The sequence below is a fragment of the Carlito syrichta genome, unplaced genomic scaffold (assembly GCF_000164805.1).
Source record: "Carlito syrichta isolate Samal-C Ts95f unplaced genomic scaffold, Tarsius_syrichta-2.0.1 Scaffold315562, whole genome shotgun sequence".
Taxonomy (NCBI): Eukaryota; Metazoa; Chordata; class Mammalia; order Primates; family Tarsiidae; genus Carlito; species Carlito syrichta.
In genome coordinates, this window is record NW_007259658.1 from 60,649 (window position 1) to 76,155 (window position 15,507).

The window sequence follows — 15,507 nt, forward strand, 5'->3', positions numbered from 1 at the left end:
TCCGAGTAGCCGGAATTACAGGCATGCGCTACCACGCTGGCTGATTTTTTGATTTATTGTGGAGATGAGGTCTCGCTGCCCAGGCGGGTCTCGAACCCGGTTTCTTTCTTATAGTATTTTGATAATTGTTCAAAGTCCGCTTATGAGTGAGAACATATGGTACGCTGTTCTTTGTTTCCAATTTACAGAGTTTAAAAATAGCTCAAAGGGACTGAGCGTGGTGGCTCAGTTTGTAATCCCAGAACTTTGGGAGGCCGAGACGACAGGATTGCCTGAGCCGGGGAGTTTGAGCCCAGCCTGGGCAACTTAGTAAGACCTCCTCTCTACAATAAATCATAAAAACTAGCTGGGTGTGGTGGTGTGCGTCTGTAGTTCCAGCTACTTGGAAAGCTGAGGCGGAAGGATCGCCTAAACACAGCAGGTCGAGGTTGCGTTGGCTATGAGCGTGCCACTGCACTCCAGCCTAGGCGACAAGAGTGAGACTCCAACTCAAAAACAAAAACAAAAAAATAGCTCAAAGAAAATGAAAGACTGGAATCAGATCACCCAGAAGAATCTGCTCTGAACAATGCGTAGTTTCCACTGGGGGCACCCAGTAGCAGTAATGTTTTTTGCTTATTCCATATTTCCCTATACATCGAGTTGGACATAAACAGAATATAAATAGAGTATCAGCAAGTGGTGCAGGGCCATGGTGTAGGAGGGATGCCTGATACCATACCTTGTTCTCCCAAGCTGGTCTGGAGCTTATAAGGAACCTAATTAAGGATGGGGGAAGTAGTTTTTTATAATAGTCACTCAGAGAGATCTCTCTAAGCCAGGCCAGTTTTGAGTTCAAGGAAGGCTCAAAGGTGAGATTTTCAAATTGCTCAGTGGTGGATAGTGGTGCATGCATTCCAGGCTGATCAATGTTATAGCACCCAGATTCAGAGGTTCAGATTTCAGATTTAATTTCAAAAAGAGTAGTAATTAACTTTATGAAATCAACATAGATATATTTTCCTTGCTGCCAGAAACTAGAGGTACTGGCTGATCAGAGATGTTTTATTGAAGTTCTAATGAAGGGTTTGCACAGACATGCACTTGTGAAAGTTGCATTCATATACATCTATATAAATATGTAGTTCATCCTTTAAAATATAATTATGTACTTTTAAAGGTGATACAAATATTAATATATAGACTTGGACTTCCATGTAGGCAGCCACCTACATGGTGTGATTTGAGGGGTGATCAAAAGCCTTCCTGCTGTCAGACGTCCCCTAGTGATCTGCCATTACTTATGATACCATTAATGTTACTTCTTCGGGGAAGGAGGTAACTCTAGAAGGCGCTTGTTAACATGCAACAGGATTTTTTAAAAAGCAGACTAACAAGAAAGTAGGACAAAATTGTCTACAAGATAGGCAGAGAGGGCAGGCCTGGGAAGGATGGCTCATGGGCAGCTCTGGAAAGCCCTGGTAATGCCATGGAAGCCCTAGGTAGCTGGAGGGAAAATCAGTGACAAGGAGAGCAAAAATGGAAGACTGGAAGCATGAGAAGACAAAGTGGAATGTACCACAAAGTTGTGATGTCAACCTTGGGACAGTATCCGATAATGCAAACACATTATGAACTACTCCATAGAACAATCGAGTTTCAAAAAGTCAAGTCACATACTATATGAGACATCTAATTTTCCTAATATTAGTATGTTGTTGAAAAGTATTTGACTGAGAACTGATGCTCTGGAACCAAAATTGCAAATCAGGTATGACCAGAAAACAAAAGTAGAAGTGAGAAAACTGGTTTATCATCCAAGAAGGAGCTAAATGGAGATAGCCAAGAGAGATGTCTTTACTGCCATTTGCATCTTCATCAGACTTTGGATTAAAGCAGTCGTTAAATACCTATTGGTGCACTGAGCTGTAGCAAATGAGTAAGGACGTGCACGATCCCCTGCCTACAGGGGACTTATAATGGTGTAGACAGTTCCATGGTGGACGTACAGTAAACACATGTAGAACTTGAAAAATTAATAACTTCCATTAATTTAGTAAATTACCTATTTTCATCGAGTGCAAATAAGAGGGTAAGTGCATTTACCAGAAAGTTGAGTAAAGGAGATAGAAAAAGGAACTACTGCCACTTTCTCAAGGCTTGTCTGGTGGTGACAGACTTTTGAGAGCTGTTTAAATTATGGGAGAAAAAGCTTACAGAATTGGATTGGGTGTGTTTTAGCAGAATATTCAGAGGTGAGAATTAAATGAGTGCTTTAAATGACACATTAGGGGAACTTTCAGTTTCCTAGTATCACATGTCCTTGAGGGAGCATGCACTAGAGGGACACCTGTGGTCTCTCTCCTGGTCCCTCCCTTAACCCCTACCAAGTGAAGAAAAACTTACTTGGGTAATAAGTTTTTGAAACTGAGGATGCTCTGCCATAGGGTAGTGTTTTTAAGGGTTCTATGGTGGTCTGCTTGTAGCTTGCGGGGCAAGCCTGAGCTTGTCCTCTGTACCAGTGACTCGGTGGGTGAAGTTCCCTAATTCAGGAATCCTCATTAGAAATACTGTTGAGGTCGCACATCTCAGCTGTGTCCTCTATCCAGTTTTGTAACTGACATTTTGATCTAGCTGACTCTGGTGTCCATGTCTCAGTTGCATTTACATTAGGAAGAGGAAAGGGGTTGTTACAAATTGTTTTCTTAAAACTCAACAGAACAATGTGATTTATCAGTGAGAAGTAGAAATGACTGATAAGAAAGACAGAAACCCCCTCCCACAAACCTCATGAAGAAGCTCAACGTCACTGTCTTCTGTTTTTCTTTTTACAATGGTAGTCACTAAGACACGTTGTTTAGTTCAATTTTTCTCAGACTATCTGTGGTGAAGGGACAGTTTTTCTTTCTTTAAAAAAAATTCCAATCCATCATGTACTGATACTTTAAAAACTACAATAAAAATAAATTACTATAAAATGATACTAAATAAAACCAAAGACATACAAAATAAAAGCTCAGATTTGTTAAATAAATAAGTTCAACAGACATAAAAATATTGTGTTATATTGCTATAAATGATTTAAAATCTAACTCTCTATTTTTAACTTGTCACAGACCAGTAACAAACAGGTCACAGACCACACTTTTTAGTAGCATTGATCCAGTTCACAGGATCGTCATCCTCCTCTAAAAATGGGACACAGGGTAGCACAGTGGTTAAGAGTGTAGAGTCCAACAACAGATTTCCACTTCCCAGTGGATTAGTGGTGAGGTCCATATTAATACCTACCTTATAGGGGAAATAAAAATTAAATGGGAATTTGTATAAAGCACTTGACTGTGCTGAGCCTCTTATAAATGTTCAATAACAGTAACTGTTATTCTAGACCAATGTCCATGTTGGATGGTAGGCTTCTGCTTAGTGTTTGTACCTAACTGGCTATAAATAAATATTTCCACACTCTATTATTTGAATGAGTCAGATTGCATTATCTTCTAATAATTAAGGTAATTGGGTCTTTGTTTCTTCTTTCACCCAGAAACTGACCAAATCTGCTTAAGTGAACCAAGGGACCTGAAGACTTTAGCTCTCAAGGTTGCATTGTTTCATCCTTGAGATACAAACGTGACTCTCCCAGGTAAACTGTAGGTCTCACATAAGTTAACTAGTTATAGTCAAAGGTCTAGCCTCCGTTGATCGCTGTGTATACCTTTGTGAACATTTGCTGTGTTTGCTAGTGCTGCTAAATACTGTTTCCTAAAATATTGGTTCTATTCCCTATAAGAGAAGAAAGCCTGGAAGGCATTGAAGTACTGGAAAAACTTGGAGTGGGGAGGAGTGGGTGGGACTGCCCTGTAGTCTAGAATGTACCTGCTGAGTTGGATCAGGAAGCAAAGTGTGCCAAATGGCCTTGTAATAGGGTTAAGCGGAGATATATAGTTGTCAAAAGAAGTAGCTAACTGTTCCAACCTCCTCAGCCCTCCTCCCCACATTTCCTACTCTACAGTCTGCCGGTTCCAGCTAAATCCACTTCTCTTGATTATAAAAAAGTAATAATAAAACTACACCTGAGTGGCATAGAACATGAACTGATTGTTTCCCCACATCAAACAAATATGTTCTTCAGTAAGGCAGAGCTAATAAAAATCTTACTTGTTCTCACTGTTCTGTTTTGTTCAGTCTGTAGGGCCCAAACTGAGGCAGTTAGGGTCACAGGGGCTGTTTAGAGCATGCCTCTGTCCTCACTGGGATGCCAACTTTCCTTCTTTGTGGTGAATTGAACCCATTTTATTTTTTCCAGTTTGGTCTGATAAAGCTACAAATTTCACATTCCAAATTTACTTCAAGGTGCTACAAAGTCAATTCCTGTGTAGTTATAAAGCCATTACTATCTATTGAGACAGGCGAGCCAAAATTTCTCCGAGATTAGTTTTTTTGTTTTTTTGTTTTTTGAGTTGGAGTCTCACTCCGTTGCCCAGGCTGGAGTGCAGTGGCCGCTCACAGCCACTCCAGCGTCTACCTGCTGGGCTCCGGATCCTTCCACCTCAGCCTTCCAAGTAGCTGGAACCACAGACGTGCACTACCATGCCCAGGTAATTTTTGATTTATTGTGGAGACGAGGTCTCACCAAGTTGCCCAGGCAGGTCTTGAACCCATGGGCTCAGGCAATCCACTCACCTGAGCCTCCCAAAGTGCTGGGATTACAGGCTGAGTCACCGAGCCCAGCCCGGACATCCAATTTCAATACCATTTGTTGAAAAGTTTATTCTTCCTCCATGGGATTACTTGTGTCAAAAAATGGGCTTATTTATGATCATTCTGTTTCAATGATATATGTGTCTATCCCATTCCCAATATCACACTGTCTTGCTTACTATAACTACTGAGCCCAGCCTAAATTTTTTTTTTTCTTTTGAGTTGGAGTCTCACTCTGTCGCCCAGACTGGAGTGCAGTGGCCGCTCCCGGCCACAGCAGCCTCACCTGCTGGGCTCCGGCGATCCTTACGCCTCAGCCTTCGGAGTAGCTGGAATTACAGGCATGCGCTACCACGCCGGCTAATTTTTTGATTTATTGTGAAGATGAGGTCTCGCTGCCCAGGCGGGTCTCAAACCCGCGGGCTCAGGCAATCCACTCACCTCAGCCTCCCAAAGGCGTGGGATTACAGGCTGAGCCACCGAGCCCGGCTGATGATTGCTATTTTAATGAAATGAAATGACTCTTGCTGCTCTTACCCTTTTGCTGTGTGGTTTATCAGGCATTCACGTTGAAGTAATCCACTTTCTGGTGGGAAGCCTCACCTGAGAAACTGCTCTCTGCAGTCACATAATCAAAGGTAGTTACAGAGACAATGAGAAATGTTAGAAGAGTCATTTAAGAGGAACTCAGTCTTTTGATAAGATAGAACTAAAGCATGTCCCCTAGAAGGCATCATATTTCCTTGTGTCATTTTCTAAAATGGCACAGTATAGAGCAGTCACTAGTGAATGAGAATACCTTGGTTCTGATTCGGTGAAGACTTTGGACAGTTTAGACCACAGTGAGAAAATGCTCGGCAAAAATACCTTTGAAACCTGACACTGCCGAGCACACTGTAGAAGTCACCATCAGATTCCACGTGCTATAGATGATGCACCTGACTTTGTTCTCTCACCATTTGAGCTTTGTTATGCAGGGGTTCAGTCACTTATGCTTCATAGTAAGTGGCACTTAGTTGTGTGGGAGTTTCTCTCTCTCTGTCTTTCTCTAACACACACACACACAAACACACACACACACTCATACACACACACACTCACACACACACACACCCCACCCCTTTTGGGTCTGAAAATTCTGAAGTCCTCTGAGAGCTGACCTAGAACAAACTGGCTTAAGTGCAGGGTGAACCCTCTAGTTAGGATAACCATGGTAAAAAGATTCCTAAGCCTTTCTTGATTTCCACAGGAAATTAAAGGACCTCAAACCATTCTTGGACCCAAGGATTTGCGATTAGTATATTTAGTGATCTAAAAATAATTGCTAGTAGTCTTGATACTTGGAAGTAAAGAGAAAATATCTATTATACACAATACTTGTACACAATTTTAGTTTTCAATGTGTTTTAACATTGTCTCATTAAATCCTTCCAACAGGTGAGGTAAGGAAACTAAATTCAGAAGATTAAATAACTTCCTCAAATATATTATTCCAAACCCTTTTTTTTTTTTTTTTTGAGTTGGAGTCTCACTCTGTTGCCCAGACTGGAGTGCAGTGGCCGCTCCCGGCCACCGCAGCCTCCACCTGCTGGGCTCTGGCGATCCTTCTGCCTCAGCCTTCCAAGTAGCTGGACCTACAGGCGTGCGCTACCACGCCCGGCTCATTTTTGATTTATTGTAGAGATGAGGTCTCACCAAGTTGCCCAGGCAGGTGTCGAACCCGCGGGCTCAGGCAATCCACTCACCTCAGCCTCCCAAGGCGTGGGATTACAAGCTGAGCCACCAAGCCTGGCTCCAAACTCTTTCAACTAGAAGAGTGGTTTTAGCACAAAAGGGAATTTATTTGTTCACATGGTACTTGGCAGAATTGAAGGGAGGAAGAGTTTCCAGGAACCAGGGCCTCACAGATTGTAATAAGGACTCAAAATTTCCAGAATGTTCTCTTCACTCATCTTTATTACTTCTTGTCTCTGCTTGGGTTCATTCTGTAGATAGTTTCTCTCAATATGGTGAGAAAGATGGTGGGTGGTAGCCTACTCATATACTCTTACAACTTATGATCTACATGAGGGCTACCTTTACTTCAGACACTTTTAGGCAAAGCCCCCGATTTGCTTAGCTTGTGACCTCTCCCTTGTCCCCATTACTATTTCCCAGAAGATGCAGTGCTATGATTGGGCTAGGCTTGGATCATGTGCCTGTCTTTGTAGTTTGGTGGGGCTGGGGGCACTGTGATTGCCAGCTTCACTAGGAGGACAAGGAATGGGAAGAGAGTTCTCCAAAGGGAAGAGGATGTGACTGGGAAAAGAAGAAAGAGAAAGTGTGTGGGGTAGACAAAACAACTACTGCATCCCACTATGCCAAAATTCTGGGAGGGCCAGGTGGCTCATTCCAAAACACCACACTAAGGGAGAGTGAGGAGATATAAACTGGTTAAACACACTGGAGAGTGTTTAAGACATTTTAGAAGATTATTTTGCTATTAGCTATTATTTTTAAGAAGTCATGAAGAGCTAGACCTGGAAAAATGAAAAGTCTATGTATAACCTATAATTGAAAAGAGGAGTTGGCTCCCATGTCCCACCCTGCCTGCTCACCCCACTTCCAGGTCCAGGGTTACCATATAGGCTCCCCAGGCACACTTTTTTGGGGGAGAGGCCACAGCTCCTTCCCATTGCCCATGCCCTCCCTGCACTGGGTGCCCTGCCTAGAGGTGAATCCCTCCAAGCCACTCTCTTCTTCTGTCTACAGCAATCCACAGGAAGGAACTAGGTTGCGTGTCCTGGGCATCATGGTTTACCTGAGGACCTCCGAAGTGCGGCAGCTGCTCCACAACAAGTTTGTGGTCATCCTGGGGGACTCTGTACAGAGGACTGTGTACAAAGACCTGGTGCTTTTGCTGCAGAAGGACTGCCTGCTCACTCGCAGCCAGCTCAAGGCAAAGGGAGAACTGAGCTTCGAACGGGATAAGCTGGTGGCAGGAGGCCAGCTGGGCCAGATGCACAATGGCACCAGCTACCGAGAGGTCCGCCACTTCTGCTCTGGCCACCACCTGGTGCATTTCTACTTCCTCACACGTGTGTACTCTGAGTATGTCGAGACCATCTTGACAGAGCTGCAATCGGGAGAAGAAGCCCCTGATCTGGTCATCATGAATTCCTGCCTCTGGGACATCTCCAGGTATGGCCAGGACTCCTGGCAGAGCTATCAGCAAAACCTGGGGATCCTGTTCCAGCGCCTGAGCGAGGTGCTGCCCGAGTCTTGCCTCCTGGTATGGAACACAGCTATGCCCGTGGGCCAGGAAGTCACCGGTGGTTTTCTGCTGCCTGAGCACCAACCCTGGGCCAGGTCCTTGAAATTCAGCGTGGTGGAAGCCAACTTCCACAGCTTTGCTGAGGCCAGTAAACATGGCTTTGATGTGCTAGATTTGCATTTCCACTTCCGTCATTCAATGCTGTTCCTGCAGCCAGACGGGGTGCACTGGAACGAGCGTGCTCACCGCCACCTCTCAAATCTGCTGCTGGCCCATGTGGCAGATGCATGGGGTGTGCAGCTACCCCGCCGCCACCCCGTGGGCAAGTGGATCAGGGATGGCCTGGCCAAGAAAACACCTGGCCGGAGAGTTGAAGGGCAGCCCCAGGCCAACAGATATCACCAGGCCTTACCTCTGCCCCAACACTTTCGTCCTCCCAGACGCACCCCACTGCTCGAAACCCCACGCCTGCCCCCACTCCTGCTACTGCAACCTTCTCGCACTCCCCTTCTCCAGGGGATGACCCGGTTCCTGCTCCGTTCCCCAGATACCTCTTTTTCTTCAGACCGTACTTTCCAGTCTGATCAATTCTGTTTCCATTCCAGGGTCTCTTCATCTGCTCAGACAGGCTTTTCCTCCCAAACCAACTTCATGTTTGGTCCCCAGCCGCTTATGTCCCTCCTTGCCACACCTAGCTCTCAGCGGCAGGCCCCTGTGGTCCTTAGGGGTTTTCACAGTTATCGTCCCAGTGGTCCCTATGTGCCCTCGAGAGAGCGGTCTCGACCTTCAAATAGAGGCAACCCAGCCAACTCAGCCAATCCGACCAGTCCAGCCAACCCATCCAACCCAGTGCCAAGGCCTCAATAGACTGACTAGGCCATTTTCTCATGAATTGAAACGGTTGTCTGATATTTCTTCTCCGTTGGCTGGCCTAAATAACCTGACATTGTTTGTTCACTTAATTTAGTATGTTCTTGGAGTTCTTTTTTTTCATTCCTGTTATCAAGAAAGTCAGAAAAGAGCAGTCTTACTCATTCTTATTGGCTGTAGCCTCTTCCTCACTTCTTGGGGTTGACCAAGCATTATTCCTGCCTCCCCATTTCCTATTCTCTAAAACTAAAATTGAAATAAAGTTGTTTCACACACAAAAAAGGAAATTTGTCTTGATAAAAGTGGTGTTCGGAAAACTAAGCCAGCAGCAATTCTCAAGCATTTTGGTCTGAGGATCCTTTTATACTCTTAAAAATTGTTGAGGACTCTAAAAACCTTTTGTGTAGCTGTCATAACTATATTTATCAAGTTAGAAATTAAAACTGACTGGGTGCGGTGTCTCAAGCCTGTAATCCCAGCACTTTGGGACGCCGCGGCGAGAAGATTGCCTGAGCTCGGGTTCGAGACCTACCTGGGCAAGTTGATGAGACCTCATCTCTACAGTAAATCAAAAAATCAGCTGAACATGGCACATGCCTGTAGTTCCAGATACCTGGAAAGCTGAGGTGGAAGAATCGCCTGGGCCCAGCAGGTCGAGGCTGCGGTGTCTGTGAGTGTGCCACTGCACTCCAGCCTGGGCAACAGAGTGAGACTCTGACTCAAAAAAAAAAAGAAAAAAGAAAAGAAAGAGAGAAATTAAAACCAGGAAAATTTAAAATATTTATTAGATTTTTAAAAAATAATTGTGTATTAAAATAGCATTTTAATGAAAAATAACTAATGATTTCTATTGCTTCGTTAACACCATTATTAAGCAAAATAGCATTTCTTTTTCTGTCAGTGCATGGTGGGAAAGAATACAATGACTAGTCATATAGTTTGGTGCCTCTGCCTTAATCCATGCTACAGCACCAGCAGTTTTACTCGCCATTGCATTTTCACCATCAATACAAATGACAAAACTCTGGAAAAGACAAATAATATTCTTGCATTATTAAGAAAATAATTGTAGCTCCTTCACCTTCCTAAAAGGGTCATGAGAACCCCCAGGCATTTGAGAACCACACTGCTGCAGTGGAAATCATCATCGGGTAATTCATTTGCCCATCAAGACCGGCATCAAGTACTGGATAGCAATCATCCCAGCTTTATATAAGGCAAATCATTCCTTGTCATCCTCATTTTATTTTTGATAGAAAAATAGACCATGGAGTTAAGAATGAAATAGTCTTATTGTGGCCGGGCGTGGTGACTCAAGCCTGTAATCTGAGCACTTTGGGAGGCTGAGGCGAGAAGATTGCCTGAGCCCAGTGGTTTGAGAACAGCATGGGCAACTTGGCGAGACCTTGTCTTTACAATAAATTAAAAAATTAGCCGGACATGGTAACCCTTGCTTGTAGTTCCAGCTACTTGGAAGGTTGAGGCGGAAGAATCACCTGAGTCCAGCAGGTCAATGCTGGGGTTGCCTTGAGCATGCCGCTGCACTCCAGCCTGGGCAACAGAGTGAGACTGACTCAAAAAACAAAAACAAAAAAAAAAAAAGAAAAGAAAAAAGAAACAGTTTTATTGTGATTAAATCACTTTGAAACTGTTTAAAGATCTTGTTTTGTTTTCACAGTTATTAACATCTAAAAGCATTTGTAAATCTTGCAGTTCCCTAGAATAGATCCCTGCTTCTCTTAAGGGTTTATAATGTAAGCTAGAATACATTGTTTACCGCAGGAATAAATACATAAGAAAAGTAGATAGCAAAAATTATTTTAAAAGCTCAGATTTAGACAATTGAATTAGTATGTCAAATATTCAGATCTGGTTTATTGTTACAGTCTTGTTCGTGATATCATCCTCAATAGCAAGTCATAAAGACTTGTATGAGACAAGGGGCCACAGCATGAGAGCCACACCTTTCTGGAAGCCCACATCCGAAAGAAGAGACCATCAGTGGTGCATTATTGATCTGTAGTGATGCCTGACATGGTGTTTCACAGGCTGAATTCTAGGGATGATATATCAAATCCACCCAGAATTTAAAAAGGATATTGATAGAGTGAGTAATATGTTTGTGTGTACTGATAACATGAGCACCTTGTTAAACTGGGACTTCATTCTGGGAACAGGCCAGGTAATTTATTTATATTTCAACAATTGAGACCACTGGGCAGAGTTCTAGGGGCATAGAACTTCTAGATGCAGAGTTTTGTAATTATAGATTTGAGTGTTCATTTATTTAATGTCTGCCTTTCTCATTCACAGTATCCACAGAGCCTGACATAGTGTTTAGTAAATATTTGCTGAATAAATAAAGAATTGATTGCAACCATGGTCCTTTATGGTCTGACCCCTACCTATCTTTCCAGCCCCATCTCCCATGCTCCATCTGGCTCTTTGGCTCCAACCATAGTGACTTTATTTTCATCCCTTGAATGCTCCATGCTTTCTGCTGTCAAGGAGCCTGTGCTGTTCCCTTTGCTTGGAATGATCCCCTACCCTATTGCCTAATAGTGTAACTCATTTGTCAGATCTCAGCTCAGGCTTTAGGCTCGGGTTCCTCAGGGAACTGTGAGTGAGCTCCATGGCTAGAACAATCCTCCCTTAGCAGCTTTCGTAGGACTTAGCACAAGTTCAAGTTTAAATTCGTTTGTGTGACTATGCGGCTGATGTTTGCCCTGGATAGATCATAAGTTACTTGAAGGCAGGGACTTGGTCTGTTTTCACTCCGCATTATAGACCACAGCGCAATGTCTGGGGCATGGTAAGTGCTTCACAATCATGTATTAAATGAAAGAGAAGAAATGGAATATGCTGTTTCTTTGTCATCTAAGGCATCAACTACCATTTTGAATGAGAGAAGAGAGACATTGAAGGACCCATTGCTTATTCTCCCATGTCTTAAATTTTTCTCACTCTCTTTATTTTCCTCCCCAGTTTATTTGCTTTCTGTGGTTACTCAGCTGAAGTGGCCTGATAGTCTAGGGTAATCATGTGGAGCAGGGATGGGCAAACTATGACCTATGGGCCAGCTAACAGTCTGTTCTTTTAGGGTTTTATTGGAAAGTAGCTATGCCCATTCATTTACACATTGCCAATAACTGCTTCTACTCCACGGCCACAGAGTTGAGTAGCTGCAACAGAGACTGGCCTGTTAAGCCCCAAAGATCTTCCATATGGTCCTTCACAGAAAAAGTTTTCCAATCCTGATTTATAGAAAATGTAACAGTGTTTTGAAAGCTCATGTGTTTACCTTCCAATATATTTCTGTACTTCCCAGTTACACACTTACAATGATCACTGTGTATGAGATCTTGACACAAAATGATATTGAGTGACTGATAGTCTTCCACCATCTTCACAAAATACATTCTTTTATTTGTAGACAGAGTTGACCCTTGTAGAGTCTACAAATATTGAGTCCCTTGTGCAATAATAGCTAGAGCATTTTCTTTTTTTTTTTTTTTAAGAAAGAGAAGTTTATTTAAAAGTAAATTAGAGAGAGAAAGAGAAGGGAAAGAGAAGATTCATCTCTTCAAGGTGGGGGAGGGAGCCAAAGCCAGGAAGCATGGCAACAGCCACAGCTCAAAGAGCACATGGCCACATCAGAGTCTAGCAAGGCAATGGCTCAGCTAGAGGATTTTCAATGTACCAGGTTCAGTCCTAAGCAACTTACATGGATTATCTCATTTATTCTTCCCAACAACTTTATGGTGTACAGATTATTATTCTTCTTGCTTTACAGAACAAGACAGTAAAGCACAGAGAGATTATACAGCATGCCAGTGTCACACAGCTTGTGGAAGTATCTGAGCAGGAATTCCAGACAGGGCCCACACTCTAACCATTCTGTTATCCTGTCTGAAACCTTTATTCCAAAAGAGCTACCCTATTTCCGATTTCCAAGTGCTTTTGTTTCCAAGTGGGACCACTTAGAGTTTTGAGGTTTGAGGGTAAGATATAGAAGAGTTTTAAAAATTCCAATGCCTGACAGAATGCCAGGCACAAAAAATTCATCACTCAATGAATGTCTTTATTGTTGTTGGAAGTGAGACGATCTCAAGGAGGAAGAAAATGAAGACAAGTCTCTACTAGGAGTTTTACCTCATCCTAGGTCATTGCCAATGAGTGAGGAAATATTTCTAGGTATTATTTATATTGCTTAGGGATCTAACTACTTCTTGAGCATGTAAGAGGAAGTAGAAATATCTCAATACTTTAATTACTTCTTGTAAACAAAATGGAAGATAGAAGCAAGCAGTAATTTATTAACTACAGAACTAAATCAATAAGCCATACTCTATCAAGTTCAAAAAACATGAGAACTCATTTCACTAAATGAAATGCGACTGCAAAATGGAACCTTTTGAATTCAGTTTTCTGATATTTAACAGACCTCTTCAGAATAGTTCTATCATGACTACATCCACAATCAATGGTTAGCTCTATTTTTTTTTTCTTTCTACATTTTATTCATCGTTCTTATGGGTTCTGGTTAGTTCAGTGTATACATTGACAGACACATCTCTTCTTCCAACAAAGTAATCATGTGATCACAGACACAAGATCATTTAAAAAATGCCCAAATTCCAACAAAATTAAGATTCCCAGCCGGGCACAGTGGCTCATGCTTATAATCCCAGCACTTTAGGAGGCCAAAGGGAGAGGATTTCCTGAGCCCAGGAGTTTGAGACTAGCCTGGGCAACTTGGTGAGACCTCATCTCTGCAATAACTCAAAAAATTAGCTGGGCATGGTGGTGCATGACTGTAGTTCCAGCTACTTGGAAGGCTAAGGTGGAAGGATCACCCGAGCCTAGCAGGTTGAGGCTGTGGTGGCCGTGAGCATGCCACTGTACTCCAGCCTGGGCGACGGAATGAGACTCTGACTCAAAAAAAAAAAAAAAAGAACCCCCCCAACAGATAAGCCACATTGTGTAGCGGTTTATGCACAAACTTTTGCTTCTGTTTTCTGTGAGTATAATGGCACCATTTGGGGTCAGCATTGGCAGCAGTAAGTTTCAATGTCCTCTATTCTCTGGTTTGTGTTCCAGAGTACTAATATTGTTTCAGTGCCAGTAGTCTGATTATATTCCAGGACTTAGTTATTAGTGAATCTATCCTGGCAATTAATGTTAATTATAGCTTGTAGCTTACCCCAACACAATTTGGTATAGTAACAAGTTTAAGGGACATCTAGATGAGATGTTCAATTCCTGCCAACAGCTCCATACTGTTTTAATGATAGGGGAACTTACAAACCTGCAGGAATTTTCAAGGCAGCCAGATTTATTCAAAATGGCCATAGCCAAGTTATGTTGGTCACCCAGACTGGAGTGCAGTGGCACGCTCCCAGCCACAGCAGCCTCGACTCGCTGGGCTCCGGCGATCCTTCCGCCTCAGCCTTCCAAGTAGCCGGAACTACAGGCGTGTGCTACCACGCCTGGCTAATTTTTTATTTATTGTAGAGATGAGGTCTCACCAAGTTGCCCAGGCAGGTCTCGAACCCGTGGGCTCAGGCAATCCACTCACCTTGGCCTCCCAAAGTGCTGGGATTACAGGCTGAGCCACCCAGCCCGGCCAAGGGTCTTTGCTAGATCAAAATGCCATGTACAATCTCAATGTTACTCCCTAGTTTTGCAATATCAAATGATTATACACACAGGAGCATCTTGCTGCTTAGCATCTCATTTTAATTCCTTAGGTTCATAATTGTGAGGTGTCTTGTGTTAGGATTTTGCCAGCTAGAGGAGCAGTAGGAATATAGACTTTCATTCAACACCTCTTTATCATGTTCCTACTATGTGCCAGGCTATATTCTAAGTGCTAAGTATACAGCAGTGGAACAAACCAGACAAAAATATTTTGCTCTCATGGAGCTAACATTCTTGTTGGGAGGAAAACAGAAAAAGAAATAGGATGTCAGGGGATGATAAGTGCTATGTAGAATAATAATGCAAGCCTGAGAGGAGGGTGACAGAGACAGATGGCAAGTGTTAGGGATATGTGCTACTTTAGATAAGGTATTTGGGGTGGTTAGGGAGGGCCTCTACATCACATACACTAAGACCTGAATGAAGTGAAGGATGTCAGAAGCAATTAATTGCATTCAGGGTGAACAGCAGCAATTCAAAAACCTTGGGGTAAGCCAGTACTTGGGTTATTCAAGGAACATCAAGGAGGCCAAAGGAAGCAGGGAGTGGTACAAGATGAGGTCAAAGAGATTGTTGGGAACTAGATAATGTAGGGCACCGTGGACTAAGTCAAGGTCTTTGAGTTCATATTATGTTAAAAACGAATCTTGATTTTATATTTTTTGTTTCAGAGTTTCTATTTGTATACTGGACTATTGTTTAATATAACAATGTTTTATTTAATATTTAGTTGCAGTGATAGAAGTAGCTAGCATATATCTCAACAGCTTGAAAGCCTTTATTTTCAAAGAAAACCTGATAGGGAAATAAGAAAATTAGAACCAGAATTGATACGTGTGGTGTAGCAGTTATAATCAAGACAGACTAGCTCACTGTGCATGACTTGTTTTTTGGTGTGATAGTGTCTGACATTTAAAAAAATGCTTTTAGATCTGTGATCTCATCAGACTCTCATAGCAACCTCAAGAGATACGGGAGATAGGTGGTATTACTGATACTGAAACGGA

At 42.7% G+C, this 15,507-nt stretch overlaps 1 protein-coding gene across 1 annotated transcript; it reads left to right on the plus strand.

The window, feature by feature from the left end:
* Positions 1–7,468: 7,468 nt before the first annotated feature.
* Positions 7,469–8,797, plus strand: PCED1B (PC-esterase domain containing 1B). Its single transcript, XM_008072992.1, has one exon. The coding sequence runs from the start codon at positions 7,469–7,471 to the stop codon at positions 8,795–8,797; it is 1,329 nt and encodes a 442-aa protein (XP_008071183.1).
* Positions 8,798–15,507: the final 6,710 nt, after the last annotated feature.

Coding starts and splice junctions, on each gene's coding strand:
- PCED1B (XM_008072992.1), top strand. CDS start 7,469: ATGGTTTACCTGAGGACCTCCGAAGTGCGGCAGCTGCTCCACAACAAG.